At 39.1% G+C, this 16,714-nt stretch overlaps 2 protein-coding genes across 2 annotated transcripts; both read right to left on the bottom strand.

The window, feature by feature from the left end:
• Window positions 1–733: 733 nt before the first annotated feature.
• LOC118793027 (class I histocompatibility antigen, F10 alpha chain-like) lies at window positions 734–4,154 on the bottom strand. Its single transcript, XM_036550973.1, has 8 exons — window positions 4,148–4,154; window positions 3,682–3,942; window positions 3,247–3,495; window positions 2,815–3,114; window positions 2,401–2,505; window positions 2,130–2,150; window positions 1,351–1,383; window positions 734–1,012 (listed from the first exon to the last, which is right to left on the bottom strand). The coding sequence occupies exons 1-8, from the start codon at window positions 4,152–4,154 to the stop codon at window positions 990–992; spliced, it is 999 nt and encodes a 332-aa protein (XP_036406866.1). The 3' UTR covers window positions 734–989.
• A 5,650-nt stretch (window positions 4,155–9,804) lies between these two features.
• On the bottom strand, window positions 9,805–14,946 carry LOC118793368 (major histocompatibility complex class I-related gene protein-like). Its single transcript, XM_036551521.1, has 8 exons — window positions 14,808–14,946; window positions 12,602–12,862; window positions 12,168–12,416; window positions 11,736–12,035; window positions 11,322–11,426; window positions 11,051–11,071; window positions 10,271–10,303; window positions 9,805–9,943 (listed from the first exon to the last, which is right to left on the bottom strand). The coding sequence occupies exons 1-8, from the start codon at window positions 14,869–14,871 to the stop codon at window positions 9,921–9,923; spliced, it is 1,056 nt and encodes a 351-aa protein (XP_036407414.1). The 5' UTR covers window positions 14,872–14,946; the 3' UTR covers window positions 9,805–9,920.
• Window positions 14,947–16,714: the final 1,768 nt, after the last annotated feature.

Raw genomic sequence — 16,714 nt, 5'->3', positions numbered from 1 at the left:
ATAATCATAGAAGTTTTCAATGGGTCCAGTACTTGGACCCTCAGCAGGCTTTGGGGGACAGGGGTGTATTGGTGTTGATGATTTTGGTATGTTGCTGCACTGTAGATGTTGACAGAGGGCAATTACTTCAATTGGCCCTGTCACAGGAATTGCTTATGTGTAGGTTAGACATTCTGAATATGTCTGCATGGTAGATGGATGGAATATCTTTATCTATGTAGACATTTATATCTCTATAACGGAAGCCTGTCACCTGGGAATCAAATCTGCAACATTCTGATGACAAGTCCAGTTGTGAGCAATGGTGTGAAACACTGTCACAAATCCTTAATATTACTCAATATAATGCACACAGTCATGCACAATGACATTACTTTACATTTATTCATTTGGCAGATGCTTTCATCCAAAGCGACTTACAAGTGAGGCAGAGTACAACACAAACAGTACAGATTAAAACACAGTCAGTGTATTGGTCTATACAAGACAGTATATTTCAAAATGAAAATGGGCATATACAAATGTAAACAACTTGGTGGTTTATCATATTCGTGAAATCAGTAGTTTCCTATACCCATCAGTCATAAAAATGTGTTTTCATAAAATATCTGATTCTGAATATGACACACGGTCAAATTTGTCATGAATAAACTGACAAAACATCTGTACAAAATTTTTTAAAAAAAAGGATATATATTCAGTTCACCAACCAACCAACAATCCATGGTGCAAACTGAATAAATCAAGCTGCATAACTATGCCACATCTAGCAGTGTTGGCATTAAAAACATTCATACAAATATGAAGGGCCGGTGCAAACAAGCATAATTGTAAAGCAGAAGTGAGTCGATAAATTTGTGCAAGTTGGTGACTTTCTTCTCCAAAATCATGGCACTTGCACTGCATAGGAGGAGAGAGGATGTGTGGCAATGAGGGTGTGGTCTGGTGGAAAGCAGTATTTGCTCTCCAGCACCATGGAAAAACGTATGCTACTCCAAGCAACTGTCACCACCTGGGAAGAGGGCAACATTCATCGTAATGATGAGCTACAGTTCTGGTTGTAGTTGAAACAATGGCAAAGCAATGGTGTAAACTGGGTAAATCAGCTTTGGTTCCAGCTGTGCAGCAGAAAAATTGAGATAATAAAGGCCTGTGTCAATTTATAGCAAAGAGCGTATGTAGAATCATGGTATGTTTTAAATAACATAGACATACAATATGAGAAAAGACCCAATTCATGTGGCGATAAGTATAAAAATAATACGTAGATAATAATAAGTAGAACATATGCTCAAATACACTGTTTACATTAATCTCTGATTAATCTCTGATTATGATGTAGACACTGACCTGAAGATTGAGAGTCCAATGACCCTTGGTCACCTGTTGTAAAAACACATATTCCACAATCAAGTCATGTAGTTGAATAAAATATAACATTAAGTAATAATTAATAATGAAATAATAAAAATTGCATTTTATCTGTTAAGTGCCTTCCAAAGGGGCTGTACAGTAGAACATACAATTAGACTTTTTTGTGCGGTAAAAATGCATAAATCAGTGTAAAAGGCTACAAAAGGCTGCTAATCAAATATAACTGGCCCATATGCAAACAGGTTTGTTGATGTCTAAGAATATTGTATGTGGTCATAGCAAGAGCAGGTAGAGCCCTGTAGCCTGGATTCAAGTAGGGCCATAGATTTATATCATCTGACAGTACGGAAAGTGAGCCCACAGTGGTGGGTAGGGGTAGGAGCACAGGCCAGGGTTCCTTCACTGCACGACCATCAGCATCCTGTTGATTTCTGGGGCGCCTATGAGTGGCTCAGATGACATCAGGAAATTACGCCTATTGTCTGAATATTATCTGTTTCCTGGTGCACTGTGGGACTTGTAGTGTCAAAAACAGCAGCCTTGGTGTGAGCGGATCATGGGATACGATTCACCTCACACTGCCTTTCTGTTCCAGCACAAAAGGTTACAACAGTGAGACAAGAAATCTAACACAAAACTGGTGATCACAAAAGCTAAGTGAAAAAGGGAAAATAAATAGCCAGCACGTCACATCTCAAATACTTGGTAATAGTATTACTAGTCAATCATAAATGACCCAGGGCACATCAACTTACTTGTGGTAGCTTTGCTGTAACCTGCAACAGAGAGATATGGAGTTAATGCTGATCTGCTACACTGCGTCTCTCATTGGCAGTACAAATACTGGTACAAATACTTCAGTAAAATCTAGTTCCCTTACAATCAATTCTCCACCTTCTGTGGAGTGTGTGTGTTTGTGTATGTGTGTGTTTTTTTTTTAGTCTTTGTGTCCGTGTATATCAGAGTGGTTCACTGTGGGGAATCCAGCATGTGTCTGTATATCAGAGGACTTTTTCTCTTACTCACCAGACTTTCTCTTCCACACAAAGAACCCAATCACAGCAGTGACACTCAGAAGAAGAGCAGTTACTACACCAATGACAATGGTGATGTGATGGACATTGTCAAAATCTGTAAACAAATACAGTACATTCACACATCAACCTTTGAGTGAATGGTGACTGGTAAGGGCAATCAGTGAACCATTCTCCAACAGATGACTGTGCTCTCCACAGAGTTGAGGTCAATTCCATTTAAATTCAGTGAATTCAGGGAATGAAATGAAATTCAAAATTGTTCACTGATTTCTGTGAAGATTTTTAAATCAATGAATTGTATTTGACAGCACGTGTATGCAGCTTGCAGTCAATCTACACTCTAACCAACAGCCTACATGGTTCTTCAACTATGACTCTCCCTCTCGTTCTAGCTTTCTCTTACTTGGGTTCCTCTTGATCTCTCCCTCATGGAGACCCTTGACAACATCCTGATGCAGACTTGAGTGTTGTACAGTGCAGGTGTATTTGTGAATCTTCATGTCCTCTGGAGAGACTCTCAGGGAGCTTCTGATCTGGAATGTTCCATCTATATTGGGCAGAGTCTCCCCCAGCTCCACATCCTCATGCAGATCCTCTCCATCTCTCTGCCAAGAGACACTGATCCCTCTGGGGTAGAAGCCCGTGGCGTGGCAGGTTACAGGAGAGGAGGGGTCCTTCTGTAACAGGGTCACCTCAGGAGGGACTGCAGAGACACACAACATGAATAAGCAATCATATTCATCAGTCAAAATGCCAACAGAATTCATCCACATCAGTAAATTCAAACAGAACCAACCAGTTTACTTAAATTTAGCACAAAAGAAATTATTTTTACCTTTCCTCTTTAGTGTACTCTTTGCATGGAGAACATAGTTCTTTAGCAATCCAATGCATTGTTCAACTAAGAAGTTTTTCTTAAAGTCGGTCTGTGCACTGGAACCAGTGGCTGTCCATTGAGCTCCTATTTTTTTCACATAATAGGCTTGGACGTCTTCTCCATCATATCCATACCAATCATACCCCTCTGTGCTGCCAGTTTCATCATCCCACTCACAGCCAAACATGTTCTGCAGAGTGTGGATACCTGGAGAGAGAACATTGTTACCCATCTTGCTAATAAGGTCATATTGAATTTCTTGGACATCAGCAACATTGTGAATCATCTTCAAATAGGCACTGAAGAGCTCTTTGGCCTTTGACTCAAGCTAAGCTGATTTAATGGTATAACAAGCATGCAAAGCAAAGCTCACACACCATGTTTTGCACTCACCTCCTGTCTGATTGAACTGCTTCATTGCAAGGGTGATGTTGTTTTTGAAACTCTGCTCTTCTTTGTAGCAGTGATGGGTGCTTCTCTCAAAGTAGTGTGGGTCCACCTCGTTTGATTTCCATTCCTGCTTGGGAATCATTCTGCGGATGTTGCTGTCATAGTAAGAAAAAGGGTTTCCATCCACCATCCCCACACACACAAACTCTGGGATGTCTGGAACACCTGAGGTGGCTGTGCAGACAAACTGCATGGTGTTGATTGCTGCAACACAGACACATAAGGAATATCTGATGGATTTATGAAATATATTGAAAGAGATTGTTGTCTTTGAAAAAACTTCTAATCGACCAGTTAGAATAATGTAGACATCAGTTCTAGGAAACAGTTGAACAGAGTAGTATGCATGTGCTGCAACTGCAACTGCAATGATCACCATCAGACAAAGCAAACATGGTGCAGCATTTACCTGTCATTCCTCGGCAACTATACCTTTTTACCTGGGTGGTATGGTTTTACAATGATTGATTTAACTAATCATAACCTACGTGGTTGTAGAAACAGGGTTAACAGCCACCGAAAGTTATTGTGTTGGCAGTGAGATAAGACTCCAGAGATATCATCAGATAATAGTAAGATAACTGCTTGGTTTGCTTGTCATAACTGTACAGACATGGTAATGCTTACAATCCTGGCTTCATCTCCCACCTAGTGAACGCATCACTGTTGTGCCAATAATTGCAATAATACAAACCTTAAGGTGTGTCATTGCTTTATTAACACAACTGTTTTCCAGTTCATGCCTTTCTATCTTGAATGTACTTAACAGTATGCATTCCAGAGAGTAAATGAGGTATGAGTACAAAACACAGAAAAGAATTCTAACAGTGTGTATAGAATATTAACATTTTCATTCTATTCAAACGGAACCTAATTTGAATATGTAGAAAAAAAGGTGTTGTCACTTGTAAGAACTGTACTGTCTCTAGTGAGAACAAAATTACAACTAGTAAGCAGAAAACCATCACATGTGAGAATGAAATTTTGCTGTTAAGAAAATAAACAGCACATATAAGGAAAAAAACTAGTGAGTACGGAATCGCCCCTAGTACGAAAATTCATGTTACTAGCAAGGAAAGTCATCACTACTAAAAACATGAATGTTACTAGTTTTTTTAGGACGTGTTTCCAAGTAAGAAAATTACCAGCTCTGGCAAGGATAACGTCTTTATTCCCTCTCACCACTTTATTCTTTTAATTCCCTACAGGTAAGATTACCTCTCTCTGTTTTGTTGGCAAAATGATTATTCTGAGTAAAACTCACCAGCATGGGATTCAGGGATGAGGACAAGTAGAATCACCCAAACAATCTTCTGTTGCATTTCATCCATTAAATGGTGTTTGTTTTCTATCTTCATTAGTCCAGAATGCATTTTCTTCTCTCTTCACCAAGAGCAAAAAGATGAAGTGAATGTCATTGAAGCGGCACATGATTCACTGTGTTGACACTTGGGATTCTCCCACATGACTACACCACAATAATCTGAAAGTAGTAAGAGTCTCAGTTTGAAAGTGGAAGTATCTTTTGTGCTGTTGTTCAAAGATTCAAAGAGTTCATCTGAGCTTATTGCTGTGAAAATGACAATCATGTGAACTACCACAATGAAAGGCCACAACAACTGTCCATCTCAAGGAAGTAGAGTATGAAGTCTGCATCAAATATGACACTAACATGAAAGACAGATGTATGCTACGCTATGTTCAAATGTATCTTTTTAGGAGGCTATCAAAGTACACGACTGTATAGCTGGATGCAATACAAGTGGTCATACAGATATGGTGGTTCATGGCCTTAAGTCATTAATTACATCTAAGATTATGTTCATTTTCTATTGTTACGGGTATGCCACATGACGTCAGGAAAAGGGTGCACGGAAGTAGGGGTTAGGGGTCACATGACGTCAGGGTCACGGGTGCACGAACTTGTGCACCTCAGGTAATTTAAATGTCAATGGCGGCAAGCACAGTCGGGGAATTTTGAATGAGTACCAGCGTATTATATTGTGCGAATTTAGTTGTTGTCTCACTTCGTGTTTAAGAGCAGCTTTAGGTATAAAGTTCATGAGACGGCGGTGCATTTTTTTGTCGAGTTTATTTTCTAGGTTGTTTTGGTTGTTTTGGTTGTTTTGGGTAGGACGGTGGAGCCGGTCCGACGGTCTATTGCAGACTGGCCGGTCCCCACCGTTTTATTTCATTCTTTTGCGCACCGATCTCCAGATCTCCATATTTTTCTTTACTCCACATTACTTTCTTCCCTCTCTCAAACCACTCTTTCTACAACTCCTGTGCACTGCTATCTCTCCAACTATCTGTTCTCCGATTTGTATAAATACTGTTCACCCAGTTCAACTGCAAAGCACTCGCTGCGTCTTCTGCCCGGCTGGATCAAACACAGAAGAGTGAGTAGCCGGGTTGTTGTATTATTATGTGCGGAGTATTTGTCCTGCCAACTGCCCTGTGACTGCCTGTAGTCACCTTTGGCAGGAGTCTGGCCGTAACACTATGCATGTAGTTGAAATCCAATGGGTATCAACAATATCTGGGTCTAAATCAGGATCAAATACATTGTATCCACAATGCTGATGACATTGGGAAATGATACAGATAATTTATAGAAGTTCAATCCAATGGGGGTACCTGGATAACTTTTAAATGCAAATGATCCATTAAATTACATCAGTAAATGGGGCTTCTGGTCTGTTGAGATATCAGGGGTCCTGAGCAGACAGCCCGTTGCTCATGTAATAGGTAATGCACACTCTAAATAGGACGAGTTTGCATAGAAGTGTCAGGCTCTCAAGTAGAAGGACCCAGGCGCAGACCAGGATGACAAACCAGGTGTTTATTTGATGACAATCCAAAACTGAAGTAATAAAACAGGCCAAGTTGAAATCAGAAAATATACAGGCAGAAAATCCAAAAACACAAAGCAAGTGCAAAATCCAAAAAAATAAAAGGCAGAAAGTCCCAAAAAAAAAAAAAAACAGAGCAAGCAGAAGACAAAGGGGCAGGAACAAAACAGACAAATACACTGAGACAAACTGGCAGAGAAACAGATAAGAGAGAGAGGTATATATACACGGGCTGGTGATGAGATAACAGGGAACAGGTGTGCAGGATGGGCTTCAGGTGGTGGGCGTGGCAGCAAGGCAGATAGGCGGGACAGGAGGTGGGGCGATGGCTGACAACAAAAACAAAAGCACATGCATGCAAAAAAAAAAAACAAAAGACACACCCACACTGACAGACAGGAAGGGAGAAACAATACAAGCAAGACATCATGTAGAAGTACTGACAAGAAGTGGTCATATTCTTATTTCAAAGATCTAAGTGAAATGGAGTCTAGAATTATTCAATGCAGGAATCAGACTGGTCAGCCAAAACACATACAGAGTGCTCAGATATGGCTAATATGAATACTGGTGGCCTTACAAACACTGTTGTGAATAGAATGAGAAACAAAATGACTTTTTTTATCATTTTCCAATCTTGATTCTTTTATTGCAGTGACATATTTCATTACCTTACTTATTTTCAGATCAAAACAAAACTACTCTAGAGAATCAATTTATAGTGAGTGGTTAATTTTTGTAGTTATTAATTTAGTTATCTTGTTGAGTGTTGTACTGTTGTACACTCTGGGATTTTGATGTGTTTGTGCAGTGGAGTGTCTTGCCGGACTTGTGGCAGAGTCAGAATGGGCCTTTTTAATTTCTAATAGTCATAGAAGTTTTCAATGGGTCCAGTACTTGGACCCTCAGCAGGCTTTGGGGGAAAGGGTGTATTGGTGTTGATGATTTTGGTATGTTGCTGCACTGTAGATGTTGACAGAGGGCAATTACTTCAATTGGCCCTGTCACAGGAATTGTTTATGTGTAGGTTAGACATTTTGAATATGTCCGCATGGTAGATGGATGGAATATCTTTATCTATGCAGACATTTATATCTCTGTAATGGAAGCCTGTCTCCTGGGAATCAAATCTGCAACATTCTGATGACAAGTCCAGTTGTGAACAATGGTGTGAAACACTGTCACAGATCCTTAACATTACTCCATATAATGCACACAGTCATGCACAATGACATTACATTACATTTATTCATTTGGCAGATGCTCTCATCCAAAGTGACTTACAAGTGAGGCAGAGTACAACACAAACTGTACAGATTAAAACACAGTCAGTGTATTGATCTATACAAGACAGTATATTTCAAAATGAAAATGGGCATATACAAATGTAAACAACTTGGTGGTTTATCACATTCGTGAAATCAGTAGTTTCCTATACCCATCAGTCATAAAAATGTGTTTTCATAAAATATCTGATTCTGAATATGACACACGAACAAATTTGTCATGAATAAAATCACAAAGTTACAGCTACGCATTGGGAAATAACCCACAGTGCATTATAACACTTCCTCAAAGTACAGAGAGTTATGTTACACGAACAAGGGGGGATTCAGGGGTTTTCAGTCTCTTGGAGAGGGAATAAGAGGTCTGTTTGTCCAGCTTTTTAAAACATTTTAAGACCTTATAAGAATTAAAGTTCCTATCTCTTTTTTATGCCCATCTTACAGGCAGTAAAACTTGGATATGTTGTTTGTTTGTAAATATAATATTAGCTCCCCTTCCACAAGACAATGCATTATTTTAATTTTACCTGAATGGTTGTGCCACATAACTAAACTTCAGACAACTGCAGCATATTGCGCCAGACAGTCACAATAAATGTCTGTTAGGACTGAGTCAGACACACATCACACACATACCATGCTGCCAGAGCAAGCCTCCCTTCCAGGTAGCATTAAGAAAGGTGAACCACAGACAGGAAGAAGCAGAGGCAACTTTGTGATGTTTTGTTGGGAGATCGGCCTCCTTTTGAGTTTCTTTGTGTGTGTTTTTTGATGTTTGCACATGATTGCTCATTTAGGTTAGGAACTAATTTGCCTTTTACAGCCAGTTTTTGCTTTCATTTTGAGCCACGAAATGGTTCATAATATGTCCCAAACTGTATATTAATCAGAAAATATAGTATATGTCATAATAATGTGTTTTACAGCTTCTAAAACCATTATTAATTGTTACATAACTATAATACTTATAGTAGTATCTGTAGATCTGTAGAACTATATTGTCTTTAAGCCATCCATCAAAACTGATCAGATTTCATGTACCTGGGTGAATAGCAATCTCATGGGAGATCATACTGTACATGTTTTTTTACGAGATGTCTTACCTACATAATGAAATCAGCAAGAAGGACAATTAGTTGTCAATGTTCCTGAGGTGCAACTCATGAAATATTCTATTTGGTTTTCCTTTCTTGTCACAGCACTGGAGAACATATGACCTTAAAGGCTGCAGAAATACAGGAACAGAACCTGTTTCAGTCTCTCCAACCCTTGTGACTACAACATCCAGCTTGGGAGATGACATGTAATTTGTGCCTGGAAATTTTAACATATATGATATAGACATGTAAAATGAAAGATGAAGATGTATTCAGATTGTTTTGTACATACATATCTTCCACATATATGTATTTCAACTCTGCTGTATGCATTGGTCACATTCTGTTGATTACAGATCCTTTATATTAGCTAACTAATAGAAGCTAAGCTTTTCTCATGAATCTCAAAGTAACAGCTATTTAAACAATATCCAGACATTTTTAGCTTCCCCTGACTGGGTCAGTTACCCAAGTAAATTACATTCTATCTGAGTTAGAAAAGGAGAGCTACAGACATCTGAACAAGGCAACTGAAAATAACTCTGTGAAAGACAAACGGGACCCGTCATCGTAATTAAGATGAAGATGTGTGTGTGTGTGTTCTTTTTTCTTTAGTTGGGCTCATCTGTACAAAATTTAAAAAAAGGATATATATTCAGTTCACCAACCAACCAACAATCCTTGGTGCAAACTGAATAAATCAAGCTGCATAACTATGCCACATCTAGCAGTGTTGGCATTAAAAATATTCATACAAATATGAAGGGCAGGTGCAAACAAGCATAATTGTAAAGCAGAAGTGAGTTGATAAATTTGTGCAAGTTGATGATTTTCTTCTCCAAAATCATGGCACTTGCACTGCATAGGAGGAGAGAGGATGTGTGGCAATGAGGGTGTGGTCTGGTGGAAAGCAGTATTTGCTCTCCAGCACCATGGAAAAACGTATGCTACTCCAAGCAACTGTCACCACCTGGGAAGAGGGCAACATTCATCGTAATGATGAGCTACAGTTCTGGTTGTAGTTGAAACAATGGCAAAGCAATGGTGTAAACTGGGTAAATCAGCTTTGGTTCCAGCTGTGCAGCAGAAAAATTGAGATAATAAAGGCCTGTGTCAATTTATAGCAAAGAGCGTATGTAGAATCATGGTATGTTTTAAATAACATAGACATACAATATGAGAAAAGACCCAATTCATGCGGCGATAAGTATAAAAATAATACCAACATTCTCCTAAGTAGAACATATGCTCAAATACACTGTTTACATTAATCTCTGATTATGATGTAGACACTGACCTGAAGATTGAGAGTCCAATGACCCTTGGTCACCTGTTGTAAAAACACATATTCCACAATCAAGTCGTGTGGTTGAATAAAATATAACATTAAGTAATAATTAATAATGAAATAATAAAAATTGCATTTTATCTGTTAAGTGCCTTCCAAAGGGGCTGTACAGTAGAACATACAATAAGACTTTTTTGTGCGGTAAAAATGCATAAATCAGTGTAAAAAGGATACAAAAGGCTGCTAATCAAATATAACTGGCCCATATGCAAACAGGTTTGTTGATGTCTAAGAATATTGTATGTGGTCATAGCAAGAGCAGGTTGAGCCCTGTAGCCTGGATTCAAGTAGGGCCATAGATTTATATCATCTGACAGTACGGAAAGTGAGCCCACAGTGGTGGGTAGGGGTAGGAGCACAGGCCAGGGTTCCTTCACTGCACGACCATCAGCATCCTGTTGATTTCTGGGGCGCCTATGAGTGGCTCAGATGACATCAGGAAATTACGCCTATTGTCTGAATATTATCTGTTTCCTGGTGCACTGTGGGACTTGTAGTGTCAAAAACAGCAGCCTTGGTGTGAGTGGATCATGGGATACGATTCGCCTCACACTGCCTTTCTGTACCAGCACAAAAGGTTACAACAGTGAGACAAGAAGTCTAACACACAACTGGTGATCACAAAAGCTAAGTGAAAAAGGGAAAATAAATAGCCAGCACGTCACGTCTCAAATACTTGGTAATAGTATTACTAGTCGATCATAAATGAACCAGGGTACATCAACTTACTTGTGGTAGCTTTGCTGTAACCTGCAACAGAGAGATATGGAGTTAATGCTGATCTGCTACACTGCGTCTCTCATTGGCAGTACAAATACTGGTACAAATACTTCAGTAAAATCTAGTTCCCTTTCAATCAATTCTCCACCTACTGTGGAGAGTGTGTGTTTGTGTATGTGTGTGTGTTTTTTTTTATCTTTGTGTCTGTGTATATCATAGTGGTTCACTGTGGGGAATCCAGCATGTGTCTGTATATCAGAGGACCTTTTCTCTTACTCACCAGACTTTCTCTTCCACACAAAGAACCCAATCACAGCAGTGACACTCAGTAGAAGAGCGGTTACTACACCAATGACAATGGTGATGTGATGGAGATTGTCAAAATCTGTAAACAAATACAGTACATTCACACATCAACCCTTGAGTGAATGGTGACTGGTAAGGGCAATCAGTGAACCATTCTCCAACAGATGACTGTGCTCTCCACAGAGTTGAGGTTAATTCCATTTAAATTCAATGAATTCAGGGAATGAAATGAAATTCAAAATTGTTCACCGATTTCTGTGAAGATTTTTAATTCAATGAATTGGATTTGACAGCACATGTATGCAGCTTGCAGTCAATCTACACTCTAACCAACAGCCTACATGGTTCTTCAACTCTGACTCTCCCTATTGTTCTAGCTATCTCTTACCTGGGTTTCTCTTGATCTCTTCCTCATTGAGACCCTTGACAACATCCTGATGCAGACTTGAGTGTTGTACAGTGCAGGTGTATTTGTGAATCTTCATGTCCTCTGGAGAGACTCTCAGGGAGCTTCTGATCTGGAATGTTCCATCTATATTGGGCAGAGTCTCCCCCAGCTCCACATCCTCATGCAGATCCTCTCCATCTCTCTGCCAAGAGACACTGATCCCTCTGGGGTAGAAGCCCGTGGCATGGCAGGTTACAGGAGAGGAGGGGTCCTTCTGTAACAGGGCCACCTCAGGAGGGACTGCAGAGACACACAACATGAATAAGCAATCATATTCATCAGTCAAAATGCCAACAGAATTCATCCACATCAGTAAATTCAAACAGAACCAACCAGTTTACTTAAATTTAGCACAAAAGAAATTATTTTTACCTTTCCTCTTCAATGTACTCTTTGCATGGAGAACATAATTCTTTAGCAATCCAATGCATTGTTCAACTAAGAAGTTTTTCTTAAAGTCGGTCTGTGCACTGGAACCTGTGGCTGTCCATTGAGCTCCTATTTTTTTCACATAATAGGCTTGGACGTCTTCTCCATCATATCCATACCAATCGTACCCCTCTGTGCTGCCAGTTTCATCATCCCACTCACAGCCAAACATGTTCTGCAGAGTGTGGATACCTGGAGAGAGAACACTGTTACCCATCTTGCTAATAAGGTCATATTGAATTTCTTGGACATCAGCAACATTGTGAATCATCTTCAAATAGGCACTGAAGAGCTCTTTGGCCTTTGACTCAAGCTAAGCTGATTTAATGGTATAACAAGCATGCAAAGCAAAGCTCACACACATGTTTTGCACTCACCTCCTGTCTGATTGAACTGCTTCATTGCAAGGGTGATGTTGTTTTTGAAACTCTGCTCTTCTTTGTAGCAGTGATGGGTGCTTCTCTCAAAGTAGTGTGGGTCCACCTCGTTTGATTTCCATTCCTGCTTGGGAATCATTCTGCGGATGTTGCTGTCATAGTAAGAAAAAGGGTTTCCATCCACCATCCCCACACACACAAACTCTGGGATGTCTGGAACACCTGAGGTGGCTGTGCAGACAAACTGCATGGTGTTGATTGCTGCAAAACAGACACATAAGGAATATCTGATGGATTCATGAGTTATATTGAAAGAGATTGTTTGAGCTATTTTAAATTGTTTAATCTAAAAGGAAATGGTGCTAAGGGTTTCTCATTATAGATGTCAAATGAATGACAAAGTTCCTGAATAAAGTGTCAATCTTTATAACAGATAGAGAGGACAACAGATTCATGTAAGTAGTCAACCATTTACACAACACTTTCCACCAGGTCTTTAGACTTAAATGTTACACTGTAGTTTGAGAAGTCAGTGGTTCATCAAATAGAGTAAAATGCTAAATTGTACACATCAATGCTCAATAACCTAGTTCATAGCAAAGAGTATTCTTCCAAGCAATGCTGCACACTTCAAGACATTAATGTAATTACCATAAACCCACATGTCACACTGTAACACCGATTTCCCATAAAATGACTGATGAAATGAACCGTAACAGTTTTCGTTTACTGTCAGTTGAAGTTAGGCTAGGAAGTGGTGACAACCAAACAACCAGCAAAGAAACAAACCGTTTTTGTTCGCTGAGAGAAGATATACATTTCCTTTAACTCAGTCACAAGCGGACTAACAGGCACTGGGAAGGGCAGCATTTCCCTGAAATGGATACCGATTATTTACTTGAATTTACCACTCTGCTGCATTGCATACCATAAAAAAAAGGTTAAACAGGTAATGGCAAATGGAAAAGTAGCCCTTTGTCCCATTTCCCCCCCTCACATCTTAACTGTACACCAGTGACTTCACCAGGGTAAACAGATCACACCCTCATTCCAATGCTTTCAAGCATTTCATTTCAGCACAAGAGCAGAAACCAGAACAGTGTGTGAGTGTATGTATATGTTAACATTAACATATTTAAAGGGTTTGCAATATATTCTTGGGCTGAACAACATATTACAATATAATCGCAGTATATTACAATATATACATACTTTTGTGTGGATTTCTATGATTGCATGTTCTCATACAATGCAACACAAGGAAACTGAAATGCTGGCACTTTAACAGGGAGGTGGAGGAGTGGCATTGTGGTTAAAAAGCTGGGTGTGGTAAGTAAAAGGTTGCAGTTCTGAGTCCCCAGCATGACAGTGCTGTTTAACCCTTAAATGGGGTTAAACAGCACTGCCGTGCTGAGGTACATGAATGACTGCTGTACCTCATCAGAAGATTCAGACAGTTAGACCAGCGTTTCCCAACCCTGCTCCTGAAGGCACACCGTCCTGCATATCTTCTATCTATCCCTGCTCTACCTACCTGACTGAACTCATCAGTGGCACTTTTGATTAGCTGAGCACACCTGATTTAGTCAAGCAGGAAGGATACATAGAAGATATGCAGGACAGTGTGCCTCCAGGAGCAGGGTTGGGAAACACGGAGTTAGACAGATAAAATATGTCACCAATACAAAGACAGATATAAAACCCACAGATCCGATCAGGCAAATAATGATTACAAATGATGATTTTTTCTTTTGAAGTAGTATCATGATGTCATTAATGGTCTTTTGTTCAAGTTAGCTCACACTGATCTAGTTGTTCAAGCTGTTATTTTAGTTCAAATCACATTATATAAAGTAATATAATACGTTATATTTCAATTCAGAAAAACAAGAAAACAAAATACAGTAACACAGGATAGGCATACACACAGAAATTTCAGGGTACTATTGAAAGACAGATTGAAAAACAATTTATCTTCCTCCTGAGCCAGAAACTAAACTGCTTTGTCCCTGCATAGTTTTTACATGTTGTATCATATTCATTGTTATAGGCTAAAGTATTATACTTGTTACTAATGTGGCTGTTAAAAATATGTGTGGATCATTTACATCTGAATGGCATCTGAATGCCAGAATCTGCCAACAAATAATCATATAACCCAACAAATAACCCTTGGATATTTTGCCTCATTTTGAGTAAAACTCACCTGCAAATGTACAACTCACATGATACAGGATCAGCAAAACAAGCTTCCATTCCATTTTGACCATTAAACAGTGTTTCTTATTTCTTTAACTATAACCTCAATGCACTAAATGCTTTCTTCACCCTTTCCATTCAGCAAACTGGCGGGGCCAAATCAAATAGTCTGTTTTTTTTAAGTGGTGCAGGATATAACTAGCTGAGGATAAGAATCCGGGCAGACAAGTCACGTCTCCAAAGTGAAAGTAACTTTTGACCTGGACATCATCACAGAAGCCTGGAAGACCCCCTTCCCCCATTTCTGTAAGAACTGGCCATGTACAGGATTTCCATCACAGTCCTTGATAATTTATTACAGTTTTTTACAATCGCTAACATCCTTTTGTCCAATCTGTAGTCATATTTTCAAAACTCTAAACACAATTAGCACAACATCTGTCTGTTATGGACCATATAATTAACACAATTCATGTTGTTTTCACAGAATATGCAGTCAACACGTTTCTAAAATGCTTAAATTTTCTTTACATACAAGCTTACCCTTACCAAAATTATGGATCTTTCTTGTCTTGTTTACAAATGCTTGCACACTGCATGCCAGAAATGAAAACCTAATGTTCAAAACCTTAAATATAGTATAAAGCCTCTACATCTGCAACAACAGCAGCTCAATAGCTATATTGAAACAGCTGATAAGCATTTTTGAATGAACAGATCATTGAAACATTGAGAAATAGCTGATTTAAGTTGAGTAAAATAGACCAACCACAGCTGATTCCAATCTCAATCGGAGACTTAGCCAGGTGTTGAAGTTCTTTCAATTACATGGACATATACAGTTAAAAAGGGGACTTTTTGTATCAATTTTGTTCAATGTGGATACAGAACAACACAGAGGAGAAGAGAGAAAAAAAAACTAATGTCTGGACAAGGGAGAGGAATAGTTGGACGAAGGAGAGAAAGAGGACCAGGGAGAGAAGTAGCTGGACCAGGGAGAGGAGTAGCCGGACCAGGGAGAGGAGTAGCTGTACCAGGCAGAGGAGTAGCTGGACCAGGACAAGGGAGAAGGAAAAGTAGAGGGAGAGGAGTAAGAATGCGTGCATCACATGACCAAATGTCCCTCCTGGATGCAATGGATGCTGACTGCAGAGACATCTCAGCTGAAGACTGCCAGGGGTGGATAAGGCATGCCAAGCGTTTCTATCCAAGGTGCATAGCGAGAGACGACATAAGATGTGATGTGGACGAGAACATGTGGCCAAATGCTGAAGATCATATAGATTAGAACAGGACTGTGCATTTTTGTGTTTTTCCCTTCTGTGCCTTTTTACTGCATATGTGTATTTTATTTTTACACATTTGGAACCAAAGGCCATGTATGTTGGATTTTTTGTTGATCACTGGCAGCAATTTCATGTTGCTAATAAAGCTTTTACTGTAGCAATACTGTCACTTACTATTTTTTTCTACTGTACATTCTATAAAGTAAAGATGACTCATTCACTTTTAGATAGTATGTTGCCAAAAATGCACATATTCCACACTCAACCAAAAAATGTAGTGATTTACAGTAAAAGGAAACTCAATTATAAAAAACAATGGATATTGGTATTGTCTATTGTATGCAGGTAGAACTGAAACATGAAAAGTAATGCAGTTTTTATAATGCCATCAACTGTTAGTATTTTGAAAGTCATTGTACTATGATTGATTATATGTTCCTCTTGGATAAAAAAAAATGTGCTAGTTTTTTGAAAGAATGATTTGATATTGAGTCAGGTTTACCATGTTTTCATAGAGTTAGTGTATGTACAGAAAGTTTTTTTGCATTTTGAAATGTAGAGTTGGCATTTAATGAACAAAATATGGTTTTGAGCAGAAAATTAACTATCTGGCTAATTGTGTAATGTA

This window comes from Megalops cyprinoides, chromosome 18 (assembly GCF_013368585.1).
Source record: "Megalops cyprinoides isolate fMegCyp1 chromosome 18, fMegCyp1.pri, whole genome shotgun sequence".
In the NCBI taxonomy this organism is placed as follows: Eukaryota; Metazoa; Chordata; class Actinopteri; order Elopiformes; family Megalopidae; genus Megalops; species Megalops cyprinoides.
This window is presented reverse-complemented; position numbering and strand designations above follow the sequence as displayed.